This window comes from Mesocricetus auratus, unplaced genomic scaffold (genome assembly GCF_017639785.1).
Source record: "Mesocricetus auratus isolate SY011 unplaced genomic scaffold, BCM_Maur_2.0 Super-Scaffold_100004, whole genome shotgun sequence".
NCBI lineage: Eukaryota > Metazoa > Chordata > Mammalia > Rodentia > Cricetidae > Mesocricetus > Mesocricetus auratus.
In genome coordinates, this window is record NW_024429189.1 from 34,739,497 (window position 1) to 34,763,140 (window position 23,644).

The 23,644-nt window shown below is 41.6% G+C and overlaps 1 protein-coding gene across 1 annotated transcript in view; it reads right to left on the reverse strand.

The window, feature by feature from the left end:
* Galnt3 (polypeptide N-acetylgalactosaminyltransferase 3) overlaps positions 1 to 21,252 on the reverse strand; it is a 34,878-nt gene extending 13,626 nt beyond the window's left edge. The window contains exons 1-3 of the mRNA XM_040745485.1: positions 21,044 to 21,252; positions 7,521 to 8,147; positions 2,885 to 3,057 (exon numbers count right to left, since the gene is read on the reverse strand). Coding sequence (XP_040601419.1) covers positions 2,885 to 3,057; positions 7,521 to 8,038 — 691 coding nt within the window. The 5' untranslated portion in view covers positions 8,039 to 8,147; positions 21,044 to 21,252. The remainder of the gene's footprint in view (positions 1 to 2,884; positions 3,058 to 7,520; positions 8,148 to 21,043) is intronic.
* Between the last annotated feature and the right edge of the window lie 2,392 nt (positions 21,253 to 23,644).

Here is a 23,644-nt window from a genome sequence, read left to right on the forward strand (position 1 = left end):
GTGCATGGAGTGCATCCGATATAGACATACATGCAGGTAAAACACCCCCACTCAGAAAATGGGAAATTGTTTAAAAAAAACCACATATCTGAAATATTCTTATCTGCTCCCCAAATTTTATCCAACCCATATTCCTTTTTGAGAAGTACAAAGTTGCATCAGATCAGAGATCCTCGATTATAGGACCATTCCCTTCAACTGTGCGGCATTAGAAAAGTTATTTTACCTTTTTTTATACTTTAGATCTCTTATCTATGGCAAGGGCATGGCAGCATAAGCAACACAGGTGACTACTGAGAGAATGAGATGGGACACTATTGGACATCAGAATGCAGGGCCTACCAGGCAGCACTACTCTGAAAATGTTCTCTCTCTGGTTTTTGCCTTCACCAGGATTTATCTACCTTATTGGCACCAAGATACCCTCATCGTCACTCTGCTTTTCTTAAACTGCTATCAGACACTAGTTTTTACTTCACAGATGTGTATGGGGGTGTGCAGGGGTGGATTGCACGTGTGTGCGTGCTTACGTGTGTGTATGCATGTGTGGTACATATCTTTTTTTTTTTAAGACAGGTGTGTATCTGAGGCTAGCTTTGATCCCAGAGCCTCTTGCCTCAGCCTCTGAGTGCTGGGATCACAGGCACACACCCCCAGTCTCCATACAGCCATCTTTTCCACATGGGTGCTCACTGGGTAAGTTTCAGATGGATTCGGTGGGACAAATTACACAAGCATTTAAGCATACATTTTGTTAAGAAAGCAGCTTACATGTACTGTCAAGTGCTTATCTCAATTACAAAAGCCAGCAGGTCTTTTAGCCAAGTCTTCCTCCTTTTCTAGCCTTATCTAGAGGCCAAGGGCAGAGTAAGCTGAGACTCAAGCCCTTGGAGTCAGTCACTGCTCCACGACATGCAATGGGACTGCGGGGAAAGTGTCTCTGGCTCATCAAATAGAATATTTTGAAGGCAAAGGGGGTGGTGGTGGTGGTGGTGGTAGTCGTGGTATTACCTGAAATCTTAAATTGGTATGACTCTAATGCAATTAAATAAGCCTGCTTATTTTGAAAGTGATTAGGAAAGAAAAGGAAAAGTAAAGAAAGACTGAAACAGGAAGACAATGAATGGGTATGTCTTCATTCCTGCATTCTTTGCTTCGATGGTTGCTTGAGCTTTTAAATAAAGATGTAGTTTTCAACTGAAGTAGATTTGCCACGCCTCTATTGTCTCACTACTTAGGACAATCAAGCAAAATAGAAACCATATATAAAAAGACATTCAAAAAAATCAAAGGGGGAAAACATTTCCAAGACTATGTTAGTGTTGATTTTCTTTTTCAGGTAAACTTATAGGGGATTAAAATCTTAATTAAGTATGACTTAAAACCTACTGGCTGCTGTCCAACCAGACAGCAAGAACCACAAAATCGGATTATGCAGCAAAATACCTCTTAGTTACAATTAAGTGGTAAAGTAATAGGAAAGGGTATTTCCTCTTCCTTCTCATGGTCCAATCTGATTTTTTTCTATTTGTTTGTGTGCTGTAGCCCCAGGCATCAGCTGGCATTGTAGGCATGCAACAACCACATCTAATTTATGGAGCCTCGCATGAATAATAAAGCTTCCTCATTTGGAGATTGGTCTCACATTCATGTCAAAAAATCTCTGGAATTGGACAACTTTTTTTTTCTGCCCAAATATTTCTCTCTGTTGACAACACAAACTCACTTCATTCACAGTAAGTTTAACTGTAAGCCATCAAATACATGGAATTACATATAGATGTGAAGAGGCTAATAGTTTTATTATATGGCCCTTATTGCCATGCTTGCACTAGGGACACAAGCAATGTAACCTAATGAGCACTGCTGGCCTTTTTCTTTTCTCGTGTATATAAAATGATGGAGTACATAACAATACTGTGAATTTGGTGAGTGCAAGTTGTACACGTTTTACAAATGAAGAAACAACTAAGATCAAACCTTTGGTAATCCAACTCCAAACCTGTATTTATACAGGAATAAATTTTGTAACCACTGAAATAAATTGTTTTGTACTTAAAGTAGCTGTAATTTTGAAAAATCAGAAATCAGAATATTTATAGACTGATGATTCCAACTTAAAATATCTAAGTATCCAACTTATGATATTAAGTAGAAGCAAACATTTAAAGAATATTGCTAATTTTGAAAACAATGCTGAATTTTTTTTGAAGGCCCAGGTCTAGGGACATACTACATTTTAGCAGTTGCCTGTCATGCATGCAGCCTGTATTAGATCCTCAGCACTACAATGGGGGAAAATGCCCAAATAAAACACAGTGGAGTGACAGTGTGGCATCAGGTACTTATGAACATTACCTCTTAATTACGGTACTTACATGAACTCCTTCATATTAAAAAACCCAGTGATGCTGCAGTTTTCAATCATACATTGGGATGTTTCATATAATCGATAGCATGCTAATTAAACTTGCTGTAGTTTTCCTTTTCAGTGGTTTAAGGTAATGACATTTAAATTTGGTACAGCAAGATGTTATCTCCATTTTAGCAATAAAGAAACTGAGGCTGAAGAGTAAGTAACTTAACAAATTCACACTCTGGTTAGGACCAGAGCTGGGGCTCCATCCCAGACAGCTTTACTTCATGCTCACATCTGTGCTCTTTGCCATGGTGCTCTAGAGTAAAAGCCACACCGCCTAGAACTACCATTATGGCTAAAGGTGTTCAGAAAGTTCTACAATCCAAAATGTTCAAATATGGAACCTTGGAATTCAAACTTGACCATCCATCACACACCACCCAACCCCTTCAAAGAGTCTGAAATAGACCAGACAGACTTTGGATACGACCACAAGGATTTATTGACAAGCATATGCTTTCTTACCATCTACACTAGCATCGTCCACCAAAATGATCTCTTTCAGCAGTATCGCAGGTGAAGAATAGAGCACACTGTGCACAGTTCTAAGCAGCGTGGACCACGCTTCATTATGAAAGACTATTATGACGCTGGTGGTAGGCAGGGGAGGGCAGCGTTTAAATTTTTGCTCAATACATCTAGAAGAAGTTAAAGGAGGAGAACAATTATGAATTTTACTGATTTATTTCACCATCATGACACCATTTCTATGCCAATACTAAATGATCATTATCTAATCATTATCACCCGAAATGACAGCAACACATATAAATATCAGAAAATAAATTAAGCAACTCAAATACATAAATAAACCCAAATAAACAGCAATGTCTATTTGTACATGAAAGCATCTTAATGGTATATAAATCCAGGTAGTCTAAAGCAGAGTTCTACAAGCAGCTCATTTATCCTAGTCATGTGCACTGATACAGATAAAAAGAGGGTTTCTAAACTGTCTAATTTTAGAAATGAATATAACCTATAAATGAAACAACATGCAAAATCAAAATGTCTAACTATTGTTCAGTAACAAACAAAATAGTTTTTTTCTTGCCTAAGTCACCCATTTTCTCCTTTGGTTTAAACTGCATAACTTCATTAGTTGAAGTCACTTTGGTAGAAATTATTTTAAGTTAGATATGTTTGAAAGTATAGGATGTGTGTTTCCTAAGTATCTCCCAAGTTAACTTAATCAATATGCTTAATGTATAGAAACAAACTGGGAAGTGAACTCACCATGAAACCTAGGTTCTTATGAGCAGCATATACTTCGCACCATTTAACCATCTGTGTTAAGGAATTCACCCTGATGCTTTGCTGTTTGACTAAGACCTATCATTTTCAAACTGTCTTTTAACAAGATACAGTTAGAAATTTAAAGACCTAGGTATCCATGTTAAAAGGTTTGTCCTGGGCCAGTCATGATGGTACATCACTTCAGTACCAGCACTTGGAGGGAGAGGCAGGTCAGTCTTTGTGAGCTTGAAGTACAAATTCCAGGCCAGTCAAGGCTACATAGTGAGATCCTGTCTTTAGGAAAAAAAGTCTTGTGCATATAATGATTGTGTACACAGGAAAAGAACTCCTCAGTGGTCTTGATTTGATTAGTGTTACTAACAGTTACCTAAAAGCATCAGTTACAGACTGTTACCAAATTCACTCTCGTAACACTGTCTTCCTCAAAGAAAGCATTATTTAAACTAATTGGGATAGCAAGGCAATGGTGGCTCAGGACATCCTCTAGCCCTTGAGATGAGATGCCATGATGAACACAGTCACCAGCCCTCAGAGTGAGAAAGAGTGGGGGCTTTACAAGTCATGGCACAAAACTAACTGTGTGTGGTCTGTGCAAAAGATAAGCTGACAAGGCAACACTGCCTATAAATTCATTTAAATGTCACGCATGATTCTAGCATTCTGGGCAGCAGACTATATCATTCCCTCCACCCTATAAAAACAGTACACACAAAAAAACCCAAAGATTGCTGCTCAAACTCAAAGGCAAGGAAGTAAATCATTCACTCGTAGAGATAAGACCCAACACACTTCAGTTGCTTTGAGTGGCCATTGGGCCATCTCCAGTGTGGCAAGCTGAGCCTACAAACAAATCATCAAGTTCTATCTTGAAAAGCCTTTGTAATGCACACCTTGGAAGAAATGTGTTTCCCAAAAGCAGGTCAGTAGGGTGAAATGTTTATGTGAGAGAAAAAGAATTAGATAAGAGGTAGCTGTGGAGAGGACAAGCTGACAGGGGACAGGGAGGGCAGTAAAAATGCACTGGTAGAGTGTCGCGCAGAATTACAGCAAGTTACTGTTTGAAAACTGAATGTTGGATAAACTGCCAACTAAAAATAAAACGCAAACACACAAGTACACTTTACAATTACGACACAGCAATAGGTTACTTACTAAATGGAACTTCATGTTGAATAAACTACAAGGTGAAAATAAAATGCAAACACATATGTACACTTTACCATAATGACAGCAATAAGTTACTAATAGAAGTTCATATTTTAATATACAGTGGTTTATAAACCAACATAAGCTGTTAAGTGACACTTCTGGAAAAAAACCCGCAGTATTGCATTTTCTCATGTTATTAGAGAATTTGGGGATTAAAGATTAAGGATTTTCACCTACCTTTATTTGTAGTCAATTAATACAATACCAATTATAAATTATAAGCCGGGCGTTGGTGGTGCATGCCTTCAATCCCAGCACTCGGGAGGCAGAGGCAGGTGGAGTTTGAGGCCAGCCTGTCTACAGAGCAAGTGCTAGGATAGGCTCCAAAGCTACACAGAGAAACCCTGTCTTGAAAAACCATTTAAAGAAAAAAGGAATCATATAATATTAGCTGGGTGGTGATGACCTTTAGTCCTAGCACTAGGAAGGCAGAGGCAGACAGATCTCTGTGAGTTCAAGGCCAGCCTGTTCTACAAAGCTACACAAAAAAAAACCCTGTCTCAAAAAACAAGAAAAGAATTATATAATATATAATATTAAAGATGCAATGGACAAAAGTGCACACACACAAACACACGTATGTAGCACTAGTGAAGATACCAATTTAACTGTGAAAGGTGTTCCCCCTGCTTACATAAGCTAGGATTTATTTGCCTAACAGGTAACTATTAATGAGAATTAGTAAAAATGATAGTGAAAGGGTCACAGCAAACTCTTGGTTCTATCATTATTGCAAGAAATAAAATTTCTCAATATGACTTTAAGCTGCAATCATTTTGAAATACCACTTCGTACCATTTAAAATAGTGCAATCAAATAACCTGCCACAGAGACTCTATATTTTCAGTAAGGCAATTTATAAAATTCAACATTTAGAAATTGCTTAAATTATAAATCAAGTCATCATCACCTGTCTTTAAGAGACACTAGACCCACATGACTGATGAGCTTTGAAAAAAAAATACTAGTAAGGTTTTCAGAAAATGGGGTTCTGCTGATACTGGTTATATTCAAAGTAAGAAACAACTGGCCTTTAGCACCCCACAGAATGTTATCCAGAGAGTAGTGAAGAAGCAGACATCCAACTCCAAAACCATAATGGCTGTTAATGTGCTCAGCTGATTTTCTCTTTCTGCGGCAGTTAAATTACTGTACATTATTGAAGTTTTCTAGTGTTAGAATTAAAATGCCCGGGGCTGGAGACATGGCTCAGAGGTTAAGAGCACTGACTGCTCTTCCAGGGTTCCTGAGTTCAATTCCTAGCAACCACATGGTAGCTCACAACCATCTACAATTCAGTCGGGTGCCCTCGTCTGGCACGTAGGCAGAACACTATATATGTGATAAATAAATCTTTAAAAAAAAAAGAATTAAAATGCCCATCTTAAGCTGATAGTAACTGACATCTCAATGAATAAAAATCATGCTTAGTGAGTTCTTATGTGAACCGTTTTCCAGTCATGAATTCTGCCAGAATAAGTAGAATATAACACTGCATCTGAATCTATTGACAAAAGACAGGACCCTCGGAAAGTCTAGGATATTTTACAGAGCAACTGTTTCTTCCTACATTTACTTTGAACTGATGGGCAACTTAACCTTGAACCACACCAATTAGAATAAAGTGACATCAATCTACCCTGCAATTTAACATGTAGGCATGCATGTAGACAGAGCAGGAATTCACAATCACAAATCTAACAAAATTTGAGAAAAAGAATAAACCTATCTACAAATATATATATATATATATACATGTATGTATGCATATATGCATACATACATACATATATATATTCAATGGCAAATGTTATCTGTTAGAACCAGTAAACAAAATATACAGTAGGCACCAGTTGCTTACTGTTTGCCTATCTTGTCCTCTAAAAATTCATGAATGGTTAAAAGTTCAGGATTCATCTCATCTTTTGCCATTCAAAGGCAGCATTTGAACATCATCTTACAGGCAACAAAACGGTTAATTAAAGGCAGAGAGAGAGAGATTCCGCACTGTTGAGACAAGTATGTAAATGACATCACTTAATTAGGAATATTTGCCTCTGATTCTACAGACATGAGAGCACATCAACAGAGCTTCTGAGAAAGTGGAAGTCAGCTTTAACAACTTCCATTCTTAAAAGCAACGTGTACAAAACCCAGAGCACTCTGAGATATAACCATGTCCTGACAGTGCTCACAAAGTGTGTGACACACTCTACAAACCAATAAACTACCTAATGGCTTCAAAACCTTGGCACAGTTTAAAAAACATTTCTATTCCATAGCAAATCAGAGAAAAGAAAACAACCCCGTCACCTCCTACATTTTCTATTAAAAACTGTCCAAATGTTCCTAAATGGGTGAGGAAATTATAGCATTTGAGGAAAAAAAGAGATTTCCCCTTGAGTGTACATCAGATCTAGAATCCAGTTTTCTAATTCAGAAGGTACATTTCATGTCTCCACTCCCAAACCATGCAAGAGCTATGGATACTCTGCCTCAATCATTATAAACAAAATCAAAGGAAACATGCAGTGAAGAGCACTGGCTGATACTTTTGCTTCAGAGTGCCTAGAGAGTGAGCCTGAATTAACACCTCTTCCTTGAAAACCCTGCTGACAAATATTCTTCAACATACTCAGGCGGTCGGGTGTCAGGTCCAAGGTCACGGTGTAAAGAAATCCTGTCACTCGCAAAGGCGTTGAAACAGTGCTTTGTTTCCCCACGCTCTTTCTCCTTCTGCTCCTCCGGGCTGAGATGAGTGATCTTGAAAGGCTTCCCAGAAGCACCAGGCGCATTGGAATCCTGAGGTGGACGGTCAAGAACGGGCTTCAACTCGGCTGCTGTATAGTAGCCTTGCAAACAGGGCCTCTCCTTGGGGATTTCTACGCTTGGCTTGACAGGCGCTCCTATCTGCATCTTTGGCATTGCATCTTTAATGTTGTTTACAGCTTCGAGCATAAAGTCAAACATTTTGTTTTTGTTTTTCAAGTTTCTCTCCATCTTTGATTCCTCCTTGGAATATTGGACACTTACTTCTCTTTGCATTAAAATCAAAACTACTAAAAAGAAAAAGATGACTGCACCGAGCTTCCAGAACTTTTTATGGTAATGTCTTTTAATGTGCAATTTTACTAGTCGCTTTAGGTGAGCCATTCTGGCATTAAATATTTGTTACTTGACAGACAACAGTTATGGTTTCCTTTGTTACTTATACTTTTTATCATAGATATCCCGGTAAAAAGGTTTCTTTAAATAGTAATACCTACAAACAGAGATGATAGATGATATTAGTAGTGATTCTTTGCTATAGTCAGGGCACTATTCATTACTTCAACCAACAACTGAACAAGAGCTACTAGGTACTCTTATGGCTTAAAGAATACATAGACATTTTACCCTCAAGAAAATTATACTTTAAGAAGAAGATAGTTATGGTAATTGACTATGATCCACTGTGAAAGAATAAAACTTTCTTGCCAGGAAAAGAAAGAAAAAAAAAAACCCAAACCAAACAAAACCACACGTTTTGTTAACTCTGTCAATAATTACTATATGATATACATAAAATACTGCATCTTCAGATTTTAAAAAAGAGATATATCTAAGCTTGCTAAGCAGGGAGTCAAAGGACTTCGTTAAACAGATTATAAGGAGACCAGACGCATGGGGAAGTAAAGTTATACTGACATGTACTGGCCAACACTCTCAACAGTGACCTTCTTGACCTTCTTTTCACGTGCTTGGCCATTAACCAGTTAAGTGAACTGATGACGAACCTTTACCAGGAAGTGAGCTGTCATTCTCTCCCAGATTTGTTCTTCCTGTAGAGTAACCTATGACTTACAATCAATTGAAGTCATTGTTTTCGGCAGCTATTTCAGTAACTCGCACAAATACAAAATCTAGCAGTACAACGAAAACACCCTTAGTTTTACTTGAGGTATCTGTCTTTGGGCCTCTAGCATTTAAAGGCAGAAGCTGGCCTGATGAAGAGCTGTTTGCAATTGAGCCTGAGAAGAGAACACTGTTTGTCCTAATGTGAGCCAATGTGACTTGTTGACAGCCTGAACCAGGCTGAAAGTTGATTTCTTCATTGTCATTTAAAATATGTAATGTAAACTGGGTGGTGGTGGTACATGCCTTTAGTGCCTTGGAAAGTAGAGGCAGGAGGATCTATGTGAGTTTGAGGCTAGCCTGGTCTACAGAGTGAGTTTCAGGACAGCCAAGGCTATACAAAGAAACCTTGTCCCAAAAAACAGTAACAGTGTAAAAGGGCTTAGTATATGATTTCATGCCTTTCCCATTATTAATAGTGACAAGAAAAGGAAAATTGACTCTTATCCCCCAAAATAATTACACAATAATTAAAGAAAATGTCATTTGTAACAGTGAAAACTAACTTGGACACTTCATTCAGCATTTGTTCCAATGTTATTATAAAATTTAAAATAAGAAAAAGTTAACTTTGGCCCCAAAAGCTGCCTCCGTTATGTTGTCTGTTGCCCACAAAAGTGAGATTCCAATATTTCTGGACATTTCTAGCTTTAGGAGCTTCATGTTAGAACAAAATGAGCTGTTAGGTTTTCACCTATCTTTCGAAACTTCATGTAGTTGTATAATTTCCTATGTGTCAAATATTGCTCTAGGTTTGGCCTCAACATTGCAGATAACTTTTCCCCTCAGGGAACAGAGGCTGAGGGGTCAACGTAATATAGCACAAGCCAACAGGCAAAGCAGGGTCATGTGTGCTATGAGGAGACCAAGAAGGCGGGATGCTTGCAGAAGTCTTAAAGGAAAGTGCCCAGAAATGACTGACTTGGCTGAACAGAATCTTGAAAGATAAGAGACTTTTAGGCAGATTGCCAAGACAGAGATGAGAGATAGAAAGGCATAATTAAAAAAGGCCACAGCCTTATCCGAGGCACAGACGGGAAACAGCAGGAGAGGACATGGGGAGGAAAGGTAGAAACCAATTCACAAACAGCCTGAACATCTTCTGGGGATTGTGGAATTTACCCTTTTCTTCTTCTTCTTCTAGGGGCTGATGACTTTAAGGCAGGATCATAATCTTACGTGGTAGAAAAATCAGCCCTAGTAAAGGTGATTCTGATAGGGGCACAGCAACAGAACTACACGGTAGCATTTAAGGGAGGGACAGGAGCCTGACGGCTGCAGTGACAGAGTTGACAGAGGCAGGCACCAGCTCTGAGACTTGCCAGATAGTGCCTTTGGGAGACCTGGGAAGAGGCTACTCACAGGGAGGAACAGGTTCCCGGGACTGGGAGGTGCCGAGGAACAGTGCAGGCTTTGGAAGTCAAGCTCACCTTTTTAATGTGGAGCTGAGGTCAAGTTAATTCGGGGCTGGTTGCCTGGGATGGAGGGTAAGAGTGCCACCTCCACACACAACCCCTTGTTTCAGACCCTTTTGTAAGTCGGGGAAAGAGTTTGGGGAGCAGGGACTTAAGCTGGGAAGACACACAACCTTATTGCATAAAAACAGGGGAGTGGGAGAGGCTAATCCTAGGAAAGCTGTTCCCTGGAGGGGTCTACCACTGGAGAAAGCCATGGAAAGTGTTGAGTACTGGTACAGCCCTGAGGCCAGGAAGGGAAGCCCCTGATATGCTCGGTGTCCTTCAAGCACTTGGCTGCCAGGGATGAACACAGCACCAGCTGGTACAGGGGTTGGCTCCAATACTGCAGAGCAGGCTAATAATTAAAGCATACAAATTATCAACTGGTAAGCAGTAAAGGCTATCCTTTGGACTATTCAGTCTTCCCTGTCCACTACAGGGCTCAATGTTGTTCTCTGTAGATAGGAACATAGCAGATCTGGCCAGACAGCCTCCATTCCTGTACACCAGGCCCACCATTCATTGTGGTGGAAAAAGCACGCAGGTAGCTGGGGAGGGGTGCTGGCTGACCTTCATGGTCCATTGGGTGTGTCATTTTCCCCCATTTGATCCTTAAAAGCTTTCTATTGAAGCCAAATCCTTTGTGTATGTGGATGAGATAAACTTCTTCAGGGTCTGCCCCTTCCAAAAGACTTAAATACACAGCCTCAAATTCCAGCATTACTAGTCTTCAAGGTTCAATTCTTTCAAGGCCCTGGTCATAAAAACCATTGTAACTTCCAGTCAATCAATAAAGATCTATTACCATTATAACTTCCAGTCAACCAATAAAGATCTATACCCCTGACCATCTCTCATTCCAAACACAGTGAACGAATCACAATTTCTACCTATGGGAAGAATTTCCTGGCTTGGGGGCGAGGGGGCATCTTTTACAACTAACAATGAGCTGGGCTAAACTCTGCAGCTGTTTATTCTCAGTGTGTAAACTCATCAGTAAATCAGGTTTGAGTTTTCTTTCTCTATCATTTGGACTAAGAAAATCCGCCCCCCCCAAAGTCATGGACATGAGCTGAAAGGGACAAAGTATTATGGTTTGGGACAGTGTCACCCAAAGAGCCATGTGTTAAAGGCTTGCCTGCCCTCATCCACATCCACAGGAAGGAGAACTTGAAGAAGTGAAGCCTAAAGTCAGTCCCAGTTCCATCTGTCACTTGGCCACGGTTTCTAGGAACTGGTACAAAAGTCTGAGTGCTTCCTTTCCTTCAAAGCATACTCTCTAGTAAATGGTTGTTGGTCCAGCTGGGGAAGAGTTCTGAATTTGTGAATTGACAGAGGTTTGGAATATGGTTGAAACTAAGGCTCTCAGTTCTGACAACTAAAAGTTGCCTATCTGTTTCATTTCTTAGTCACCACTAGGAGGGACCTGGCAAATACATCTCAGCTGCCAGCAGGGATATAGAGGACACGGCTTTCTGATGGTTCCATACCCTCACCTTCCATTATGGAAGGTGTAGCTACTTTGTCTTTGGTGGATAATGCTTGGTGCCTCTTTGCTTCTGCTGTTACTGGACCCCATTAACTCCGCTGAAATCAGGAAGCTGATCTCACCGACCTAAAGAGAGCAATTGCAGACTGCTTTTTCACAGGCGCAAAGGCACCACTCCTGGATGCATTTCACAACAGCTAGGGAAGGGATGCTGACTGACCCTATGCAATGCATCTGAAGGGTGAGCATCCAAGATGCACTTGTTCAGTCTCATGAGCCAGGCCATCCATGAAGGGGCACAAAAACTCCTAAGCAGAAGATCATTTCAGTCCATTCAGTCCTTAAAGGCCCAAGAGTGTTAACGGATGGGATATAGAGGGCAAAAAAGGGAAGACTTCTTGCTCAGCTACTTTCATCTTTCTAAAGGCGTACCCTCCTCTCTTTCCTAGATCTCACGCTGTACCTCTCAGTGCCTACCAGCCTGTAGAGGTGGCAGCAAGCTTTTCATAAAGAGCCAGTCACTCCCTTCCTTTCTTTTGGTTTAAAGATCACATGACCTCTATCGCAACTACTAAATGCTGGGGGGAGGGGAACGCAATGCATCAATGAATAAGCATATCTGTGTTCCTATCAAACTGGTTTTTTTTGTTGTTGTTGTTGGATTTTTTTTTTTTTTTTACAAAAACCGGCTGTGTGCACCAAATTTGGCCCAGGGGCTATATTTTGCCAACTCTTGCTGGAAAAATCCTAAAAGACTCGAATTTCAACATAATAAACTTCCCCATTACACCCTTCCTACTTCTACCAACCCAGCTGTAACATAATCAAATCCAATCTTCAAATCATTCATAGCATTTTTTAGATCAGGTGGCAAATGTGCCTAATGTGAGATATAAAATAGCTTTGAGTGCTTCAGTCATCTTTGGTAACCCCACATTACCCTCTCTTGTTGGTTAAGCAATCCAAAACTTCCTTTGTTATAAATTTATGATAAATCAGTCTCTGTTCCTTCAATGGCTGACCTCAGATAGGGTTATTTTCCTTAAAACCACGAGCAGTCAGTTGTCATAGAGTGAGGCTAAGCATCCCTGTGCTGAATGCCAAGTTCCAAACAAGGAAGGGATGGGTTCATAATCCTGTGGGATTTAAACTTAACTCCTTAGGCAATGGGTGAGGCCCTGGCAGATTTTAAGCAGTATGATAACTAAAACTGAAAGTTAAAATGATTTCCCTTGAAAGTTGTACAGGATATAAATTATTTTTGGAGAAAGAGGAGGTCAGATAGTAGGGTAGAGGCAATTATGGGATTATGAAAAATAATTTGAACAAGAGATGAATAAAAGAAATATGGAGGTTTGGAAAAGAGACTTGGGAGTCAGCTGAACTCAGCAAATCAGTAGATAGGGAGGCTGTGAAACTCAACCTGAGTTGACGACTAACGCTGTTCTAGACAAAGGAAAACTGTCAGACAGCAACAATCAAAGAAAAACTTATTGCATGCTATTTTGGAAAATGATGGCCAGCATGAAAAGACTAACAATAATAAATCATGAAGAAAATATAATAATGATTTTCATAATGTGGTATCTTGAATTTCTTAATTCTACAATCCATTTCACAAGAAGATATGTCACACAAAATAATAGAGGGAATAAATAGGAAGGGTCATATCATCTAAAAAATACCAATTCAGAGATATCATCAAAGAAAAATCACCAACAGAAGACCCAGAACAGTCCCAACAAGCAATGGTCCAAAGCAGAACAAGAGGACAGATGGAGGGGACCAAAAATCTGATGTTTCGATTATGTAAAACTAAGGAGATCTTGTCATACAAAGAAGTCAAGCTCCAACTTAATACTTGGAAAAGTTAGGCAGGTCAATTTTGTTAAATTAGTTAACTACTAACAAAGTGTTGAAAGCAATATCTACAGGACACATGCTGGTAGTCTCAACTATTTGGAGGCTGAAGCACAACATGTCTAAAGTGTTTGAGACCAACCTGGCCAATTATAGACCAAGCCTAACTGTATGATAAAAGAAAAACTACAAATAAAGATGAATACCTAGCCGAGTGCAGCGTTACACATTTGTAGTCAGAACTCTCGAAGCCTGAGGCAAGAGAATATTAAGAACATCATGGACTACACAGTGATTGCTAGGACAAAGCTGGGCTTCTCTATGAGACGACTTCAAACACCAGACAAAACAACCTCAGTAGGCTTGATTGGGTTTGTAGTGGACAGTATCTACAGAATCATAACAAATAAATATCAAAATGCAAACAACGAATGAGACTTCCATGTTGAGTGAAAGAGATATATACTTATCTGCCACAATGCTAAATACTGACATGAGAAACCACACTATAAGCATATTATTCTAAAAGAGAATACTGTTAGAGACATCTAAAGAGAGGGTGAACAAGTAACTAGAGATTTGTTGTTACAGTTGTGACTCACTTAGTAATCAGACTTAACTTTATTCACATGTAAAGTAGAAACACTGATTTATAACCAGACTTAAGTGGCTGTGTGTCTTTGTTCTGAGATTACAAGAACCTTCTAGATGGAAGTAAATGAACTAACCTCTTAGGTTTTTTGTTTTGTTTTCCTTGTCTCTTAAAAAAAAACAAAAGGGAGAAAAACAGTATAAAACAGTATATACTTCATAAGTTGCTATGAGAATTTAATGAATTACATGCAAATTGCTTAAAATATGTTGGACAAATGAGCAGCAGTAAACAAAGATCAATACTTACTAAGGTGATAGATATTAATTACTACATGATAAAAATAGAATAGCTATTAGTAATTGAAAACACGGTTCAACATGTGGGGTAAATATTAAAGTTGGCCACCCTCTTGTGGGAGGAAATCCATTTTAAAGGTTGATACATACCTGAGTACCAAGGAGCTCGTTTTTCTTTAGGTAAAGTTTAGTGCATAGTTGAAAGTGAGGGGAGTGCAGAGAGTACAAACTCCAGAGAGAGACAAATTCCACTTAGAGTTAGAGGTAAAAATAAGGAGCTCACAAACTGGAACTTGAAGGTTGACTATTAGCTGACAGGCCCAAAGGTGGGAGGTGCTTATTACAGGCAAAAAGAACGACACTTGGCAATGACCTAGAGGCAAGAAGAACCTGGCAGTAAGAGAGGCTGCCAGAACACAGGAGGGAGGGGGTACGGAGGGGGTGGCGGCAGCTGAGTCATGCCCAGACTTTAGGCCACATTAAAGGGTTTGTCTTACCCTAAGGGCGTGGAAGGCTTTGGGAAGGGGTCACTGTGGCCAAGTATTTCGAAAACTCTCATTCTGGATGCAGGGTGAAGAACAAACCAGAAAGAAATCAGTAGTAGTTTGGAAAGGCTGGCCATTTGGCCATCGCAAAAGTCCAGGCGAGAGATGAGAGTCAGAAAAGGCCTGGAGAAAAACGTATAGATTTGGGAGATGCTTATTTAAGACAGTTTGGTCATAGTAAGAAATTGTGAAGGAAAACAGCCACAATCAAGGACTCTTTTTCTATATTTTCTGTTTCCACCTCCCACTTTTGGCTTCGTCTAACCACACTATACTTCTTGCACTTTCTCATCAGGAGTAATGTCCTCATTTGGAGAGCATTTATAAATAAAAGCTGCATGGTCTTTCCACCACAATGTTAACTTTTCCCTTCTGAAAAAAATGAATCTTACTTGAACACAGGCGTCCCCAGATAACAGAATTCAAGGGGATGAGATGGGCAACAACAGCAGTCTAAGTTAAACAGGAAGTTCAACCAAGTGCTTCTGCCGCATTGCACGGCTGGTCACTTTCCTAAGGCTCCCCGCTCCTTTTTCTTAAGTGGTGCTGGGGACCCAATTCAAGGCCCCCAGCATGAGAGGAAAGTGCTCTACCACTATGCCACCCTCCCAGCCGCCCCAATTCACTCTTTCATACTGCACACTTGGCTTGCAGGAAACGGTTGGATCTCTTGCACAGGTGCACAAGCACACCCACCAACAGGCTCCAATCTGGTGAACCCTGGGAGCTACAGGAAACTCTTCATGAGCTCTGCTCAGAGAGGAGAGTAGTTTCAGTTCATGGGCTTGGTCTGTTTCTAAATCATTGCTTTAGAGGTTCTGCTGAGCACGGATTTGAGGATGGTAAGAGCTGGGCAGTGGTGGCACATACCTTTAATCCCAGTGCTCGGGGAGGCAGAGGCAGGTGAATCTCTGTGAGTTCGAGGCCACCCTGGTCCGCAGAGTGAGTTCTAGGGCTACACAGAGAAACCCGGTTTCAAAAAAACAGCAACTACAACAACACAAAGAATTCAGATAGTACAGATAGTATCCTAGAGTAGAGTTGTTAACTCTCTGCTACAGGGGAGAAGCGGGGTGGGGTGTGTAGTTATAGTGTTGAGGAAACAGTGAGGTGTTGAGCAGACTCCGTGAGCTAATGGCTGCTGTGTTAGTCTTGAGATGGCCACAGCAAAGTACTCTACTCAAGCTAATTTACAAAAAAAAAAAATTAACCTTCCACATTCTGGAGGTTAGGACGTTCAAGGCAGAGGCACTGGTAGATCAGTGCAGAGAGGGCCCACTCCCATAAATGACACACTTTTATGTGTACCCACATAGCTGAATTACAAAAAGTTGACAACTTTCCAACTCTCCTAGCCCCATTGAAGGCAGAGCCCTCATGACCCAATCACCTTCCAAAGGCTTGGGTTTTCTTTTGGAATGGTTTAAACTATGCAGCCTTGGCTAGCCTGTGGCTTGCTATGTAAGACAGCCTGGCCTTAAACTCACAGAGATCTGCCTGCCTCTGCGCCAAGGGTACTAGAGCTAATTGTGTACACCACCATAGCTGGCAGTGCTCACATCTTAATACCAACGCACATGGAATTAGATTTCTATATATGTGTTTTGGAGGAACAAAACCACCTCAGATGGAAACTATTGTGGTGACTGATAAGGCAAGGTTAAAAATAACTCCTGTGCTTGTGGCCTGATTGTCAGATAGCGCTACAAAGCCACAGTCTATTCCTCCCAATCTCTTGGGCCAGATGTGTTTCAAAATTCAGAATGCTTTGGAATGTTAGGATAGTGACATGGTCCATATACCTAATATAACGCTGTTCCTCATCAGGGCCTAGGGCAGTGTTAGCTAATAAAAGTTAGGACTATTTCTGTAACAAGACTCATTCTACCAGTGGTGTGGATGGCAGTTTCCTGACAGTTCACTCGCTCAACTTTTGCTAGTAAACAACTCACATATTTTTTTTTTCTGGGTAAGACATGATAAGATTTCTAACATTTACAGATGGACTACAGGAAATTAAACTTTTTTTTTTTTGCTTGTGAAATGCTGAATGTCCTGGTTTACACATGTATAATCTTCAGGTATGATGGTGATAAGTTAAAGACACGCCCAACAGGCAATCACACACATGAGCAGATGAGTTTCCATAGTTTGAAAATCAGGGAAGTACAGGGAAGAGGTTACAGAGTTATAAACCCAACTCAGAGAATGACTCAGGAAGGCTTTTATCTAGTTGTCAGTAGCCTCTAACGACCCAGAATTCTGAGTCTTACTTGACTGTGTTTTTCCATAAATTAATAGACTTTGGTCTCCAGCCATTGCTGGAACTGATTAAATTCAATGTTGTTATTGACAGTATATTAATTATGTTAAAATTACCCAAACAATATAATACTAATTACCCTGTATTAATCAGATGTATAATTGGATAGGTGACAGAAAATACCCTTTTTTCTTGATCAGCTTTTAGACTAATAAATGATCTGTTTATTCCAAATCTAATACTGTACTTTATAGACCAGAGGACTAAATGTATCTGGATGATCTTGGTATTAGCCATTCCCAAAATACAGCAATATTTTCTTCCAGAGAAAAGTTCCTTCTACCAAGAATGTGAATGTGTGTTAAAGTTAAAAGTGTCTTTGAAAATATTAATTATCCCCAATCATCCCCAATCAGACTTCCCAAGGCTATATTCCTACAAATCACTTAGGGACTTAGGAATCTAATCTTTTTTTGGGGGGGGGTCCTCAGCTATATAGCTCTGGCTGGCCTGGAACTCGCTATGTAGACTAGACTGGCCTCAAACATATCTCTGCCTCCCGTGTGCTAGATTTAAAGGAGTATACAACACTCCAATGTTAATCTAATTTATTTATTTTTATGTGTACAGATGTTTTGCCTGAGTGTACCACATGTGTGCAATGTCCACAGAGGCCAGAAGAGGGCATGAAATCCCTTGTAATTGGTGTAAGTTTGTTGTGAGCAGCTGTGTGGGTGCTAGGAACTGAAGGTTTTATTGCACAGCAGACCATGCTGTTATCTGCTGTGCCATACCTCCAGGTATTTAATCTAATTTATGAATCTAGACTTTTATGGAGGAAAGGAAGTGATTCTTTCCTATATCTCTTTCATAATAAAGGTTAAAATGTTAACAAAATATGTCTCTCTGTGTGTGTGTGTGTGTGTGTGTGTGTGTGTGTATAGAGAGAGATTTTGTGTAGCCCCTGATGTTTAAGAGATTTTCCAGTGTAGATATCCTAAAGCCTCAAACTCTCCATCAAATAAGTAGAAGTATACTATGATTTTATGAAATTTGTATGTGTGTATGTGAGACAGAGAGAGACAGAGAGAGAGAGAGAGAGAGAGAGAAAGAGAGAGAGAAAGCTTTTAGAACAATGACCCTTAACAACATATACATTCAGAAGGGAACATTATTTTAGCACTACAGATACCAGCCATTAGCTGACATGAAATCATTCTAGTATATTAAGGCAAATTAAAAGAAAAAAAAGCATCTGTGTCCCAAGACTAGATATTGTTTTGTGGAACTCATTTCATTTATGTACATATACCCTCGACAATGTATTGAGTTGAAACAGAATATTTCAAATTAGAGGACTGTGGGTTTAAAAAATGTTTTTGCAGCACTGGTATTAAGGAAGTGTGTTTGAAACCAAACGTCTAGATTATTGCAAGTGGATGGAAGACATTGGGTCTATGCCTTATAAAATATCATTTAAGCCAATATAATAAAAGATCAGAACTGGCTAATATCGTCCAAACTGGCTCAAAAAATAACTGTGTCTGAAATACCAAAAAGGGATTAAGAAATCCCAGTCCATATGGCACCATCAATACACATGTGAAACTCTCAGCCAGGGAAAAGCATCATGGCCTCATGGAGTCTCTACAGAGCAATGTGGAGATCAGAGTAAATCAGAGCTGGGCAGAGAACAACTGACTCTTCCATAATTACAAAGCCCTTACACACTACATGAAAGAAAGGAAGATCAGTGGGAATGTGAGCAGTGAGACACAATGATATATATGGGAGCCCTCAGTCAAGCCTCCAGAGCAATGCTCTCTCTAGCACTTGCAGCAGGAAATACAGTTAGAACACCCTTTTGGACTGCTGCTATTCAATTGGGATGGCTTGACAGGAGAGCCTAAGAATGCTAGCACTAGAAGATACCCTAATGTCCTCAAGGCTTCATTAGCTTAGTGTAGGGAAACATTGCCCCCCCCAACCCCTTACAGACAGAAACCAAGGCTCCACTGTTATTACAACTAACAAGAAGAGGCTACAGGTTTTTCCCCCCCCCTGAGGTTAGACTCAAGATAGTCTGATAATACTTGCCCAAAAGTCAGTGAAAACTAATATTCAAATTGTAGGGGCAATACCTACTCAGTGTTCAAACATTACTTAGCACATTAGTTTCTCACTATGGAGACAAGATTAAGAAGGTAGGTGAGACTCTTGAAAGGCTTTGGTTGAATCAACAAGTATGTGCTGTTATGGTGGTTTTTAGATTTTAATTGCACCTCATTAAAAAATCATGTACAGCCTAAAGCGTTTTAAGTTAAATGTACTAAATATATGTTTTAAAAATTAGTAAAGGCAGAACTAAGCATACCTAGGGATTGGATAGAAAAAATGCTTGTTAAACATTGTATTAATAAATGCTTGGGCCGGGCGTTGGTGGCAAACACCTTTAATCCCAGCACTCGGGAGGCAGAGGCAGGCGGATCTCCGTGAGTTCGAGACCAGCCTGGTCTACCAAGTGAGTTCCAGAACAGGGTCCAAAACAATACAGAGAAACCCGGTCTTGAAAAAACAAACAAACAAACAAAAAATGCTTGGTAGTAACACACTGCCCGGAATGTTTCGACTAACATATGTTTGGTTCAGTTAATGGTCAAGGTTAAAAAGAAATAATTATAGGGTTTGGCCTTGAACTTATATGCCTAAGCAGCAAACTCAAAGTTAGTTGATTAGAGTACACATTTTCTCACAACCATAAAGTCACAAATTCAAATGTAACTTTCTGGATTTTAACAAAAGGATTCGAAGTCAGATGTTCATTATGTAGTATAACTTCAACAGCAAGTCATATTAGTAATTTGTTCTTAAAATCAATTTTCAGAAAAGGGTGGGTGTGTGGGTGGGGTAATTTGATGCAGTCCCCAAAACAGAAGGAAGGAATTAAGTCTATGGTAAGAGTAATTTCAACCTTAATTTTTAGGCTTCTGAAAATCCTAATTAGGTAGACAGGAATTTGGGCTTGGCACTCCCAGGTTCAGACGTGGCAGGATGCTGAAACAAAGTTTTTTTTTTTTTTTTAACCTTTGAGTCATATGCACAGGCACACCAGATCCGAGATACACTGGTCCTTAAGTCAACAGGTCTTCTGAGAGGAGAGTGTGCAGTTGGTGAACCGCAGCTCTATTTCCTCCTGCCACGAAGACCTGAACTCTGCCACCTTCAACCGGAAAGTGGGCGCAGCTCTGGCGGGGGGAGTGCACCCGGAGAAGCGCAGAGCGCGGATGCCCGCGTCCGACCACCGAGCGCCTTCCAAACCAGTCGGAAAGCTTCGAGATGGCTCGGGCTGCTGCGGTTTCCAGTCTAGGACTGTCTAGGGGATGGCGGGGAAAGTTGCCCAGCACAGCCCCAGCCCTCCCCGTCGCGGGTTTGGCTCCACTAGGTACCCGGGAGCGGGCAGGCAACCTGCTAGCCCAAGTTGGCGAGCCTTGAGCAGCAGTGCCTCCGCCGCAACCCACCTTCCCGAGGACCGGGGGACTTTTGGCCAGGGTAGATCTCTCGTGCTGGAGCCTTGCCCCGGGGCTGCCGAGGGGCACCGGCGACAGGCGTGAGCCGTGTCCCCGCCGGCCTCTCCCGAGGGGGGCAACTGAAACCCGCTCTCGAGACCGCGTCCAACCGGCAGCGGGCAGCTTCGGGGCCGTCCGGCACCCTGTCCCTTGCCCGGATCGCGGGGTCCCGGCGGACTGAGAGCCGGCTTACCTGGCAGGTGGGCTGGGCAGGCGGCGGGAAGCGGTGGCCTGCCGGGGGCGCTGCCCGCGGGACCCCAGCCAAGTGCAGGTGGCGGCGCCGGCGACTCGGGTGGCTGTGGCTCCCGTGGGCTGTTGGGTTCAACTCCTCCTCCGCCGCCGCTTCCTGCCTGCCCGCCGGGCCTCCCGCGTTGCCAGGCGCGGTGGCGGCCAGGCTCCTCTTCCTCTGAGAGTCTCCCAGGTGAGCTCCCGCCGGCGACGTCGGCAGGGGCGAGGCCGGATCCCGCGCCTGCGCGCCAGCCCCGCGCTCCGCCCAGGTCCTACCTGAGCGTTCCAGGTGAGCCGCGAGCGAGCCGGCCGTGCGCGCGCCCCGCAACTCCTCCGCAGTCCGCGCGCCGCCCGCGAGCCCTGCAGCGTCCCGGTCTGCGCTGTCCCGCGCGGCGGCCACCTGGTACCCGGAGCCCACAGGCGGGGGGGGGGGGGTGCGAAATCTGAGCCGCACTCCTCCCCCGCCCCCACGCGCGCGCGGCTCCCCTTTTCTCTTCGAGTGGTCCCAACCCAGGGATGCGCCGGGGACCACTGTGGGACCGTGCGGCTTCCTCACGGGGCCCAGCAGCGTGTCACCAGTTAGGTCGGTGAGCTTCGGTCCCTTGTAGCCTTGATTTCATCACTCCACTCACTTGAGCGCAGCTAGTGGTTTCCGTTTCTAGCCGCCGGCGCTAGGGTAGGGGATCCTCAAGTCCCGAGGAGGCGCCTCCCTCTTCCAAAGTAAAGAGCTTCTAGTATTTGGTCAAGTTTAGCTGATTTGAGGTCCACCATCACCCCCTTCCTAGGTTGCTATCTATTGCGAGGCAAACCAAAATATCCACAGGAGAGGGACAACGGTGTCCTTGAGAGAAACCCTCTGCCAGGATTCTGGACGGAGTTTGTGGTTTCCTGGAGAGGAATTGTTTTCATTAAAGAGTGGTTTAACAGGCCAACATCTGTTCTGCAAGGTGAGAACCTACACTCTTAACATGTTAGGTTTTGCCAGTGTGTCTAAGACACTTAAGCCGTGTGTCCCCCTTTCTTTTTCACTATGCCTTGTGCCCTTGGGACACTGACACCCGAAACCAGGACTTCAAATTGCGTTTACACATTTCTATGAACTTGCTATTTGACTGTTCTCAAAGGTGTGTGGGGAAGTGGAAAAACAGCTAAAGCCTTTGGATAACGTGTCTGATCGCGTAGGGATAAGTTGGCCTTCCTCCTACATTTTGCTTATTGACAGTGACCTGAAACTAAGGTTAAAATCATTAGTACACTGTCAACAGGTGTTAGTTGTATTTCATTGAGTACAACATTGGTTTTAGTGTAGCACCATTTTATAGCCTGACACCTACGATTAGGTTTAGCACTCAGATAAAATTCTTTGTTTTGCATATTTCTGATTGTTTTGTAGGCATCTGGGAACGTTTGTGTGACATTTCAGCATTAACATCTAAAAGTGTTCTTAAGCTCCTCCTTCTTTTCTCCTCCATAATAATTTTGTATTGTGTGTCTGTAGGCCCAGAGCTGAAAACATTAACTTCCTGAATTCATTTTATTTTGTTGGTTCTACAATTTTATTTATCTTGCTGTGTGAATTACTTAAGTGGAGAGAGGTTATTGCTCATCTTTGGGGGAATTTGGAAGAAATCCTAGGGCACAGCCAGAACATTTCTACCTCCTCCCTGTGTACTACCCACCCTGAGTGAGGAAGGAGCCAAAGATGGTCAGAAGTTTTATTCCTCACCAGGAGGCTGAGTGTGACAGTTTGCATTGACAAAAGCATGGCCAAAACACATGATATAGGATGGTGTCCTAGACTCACAGATGAAAAGGCTGTGACAGAGAGACTTGTCACATCAGAAAGCAACTGTGAAGAACAGCTAGGGCAGGCTGACCAGAAGAGAATGTGAGACAGTAGGTCCAGTGCTGCAAGATGAGGGGACAGACAGTGTGAGAGGTATTCCTGAGTCACTGGAACGATTGAGTGCCTGTTTAACAATGACAGAGGAGATACCCAAGTCATCCGTATTGATGCTCCCCTTCACACAGTACTTGCACTGTTATTTCATTGCATTCTGAAAGCAAAGTCTTAAAATTAATTTTGAAATTTCTGCTTCACATTAAAATTAGAATGCTAAAGGCTAATAAAAGCTATTATTATATGGAAAATTTTAATAGCCTGAGTCTAATTAGTTATAAGAATCTTAAAAGTACCATCCTACTCAAAATTATCAAATGAAGCATTAGTTTCATAGAAGTGAAATTAACATCTCACCATAAAATAAAATCCAGGCAACTTAGTGAATATGTGTGTGTGTGTGTGTGTGTGTCTGTGAAACAAAACTGTTTAATAGTAGATATTTGGCATATGATTACACGTAGGTCATGACTCTGGGCAATTTTACAATAAAGATGTGCCACAAACATCTCTTGTCTCCTCAAAACCTGCAAGTGTGTTCAAACACATAGAACTAGTCACAAACTGCTCGGTTATGGTGACTTGAGGCACTCACTGATTAATCACTTCTGTTAACATTTAAACTGTTACCAAGATCAAGACTTGATATGTATTAGCTTCTCAGGA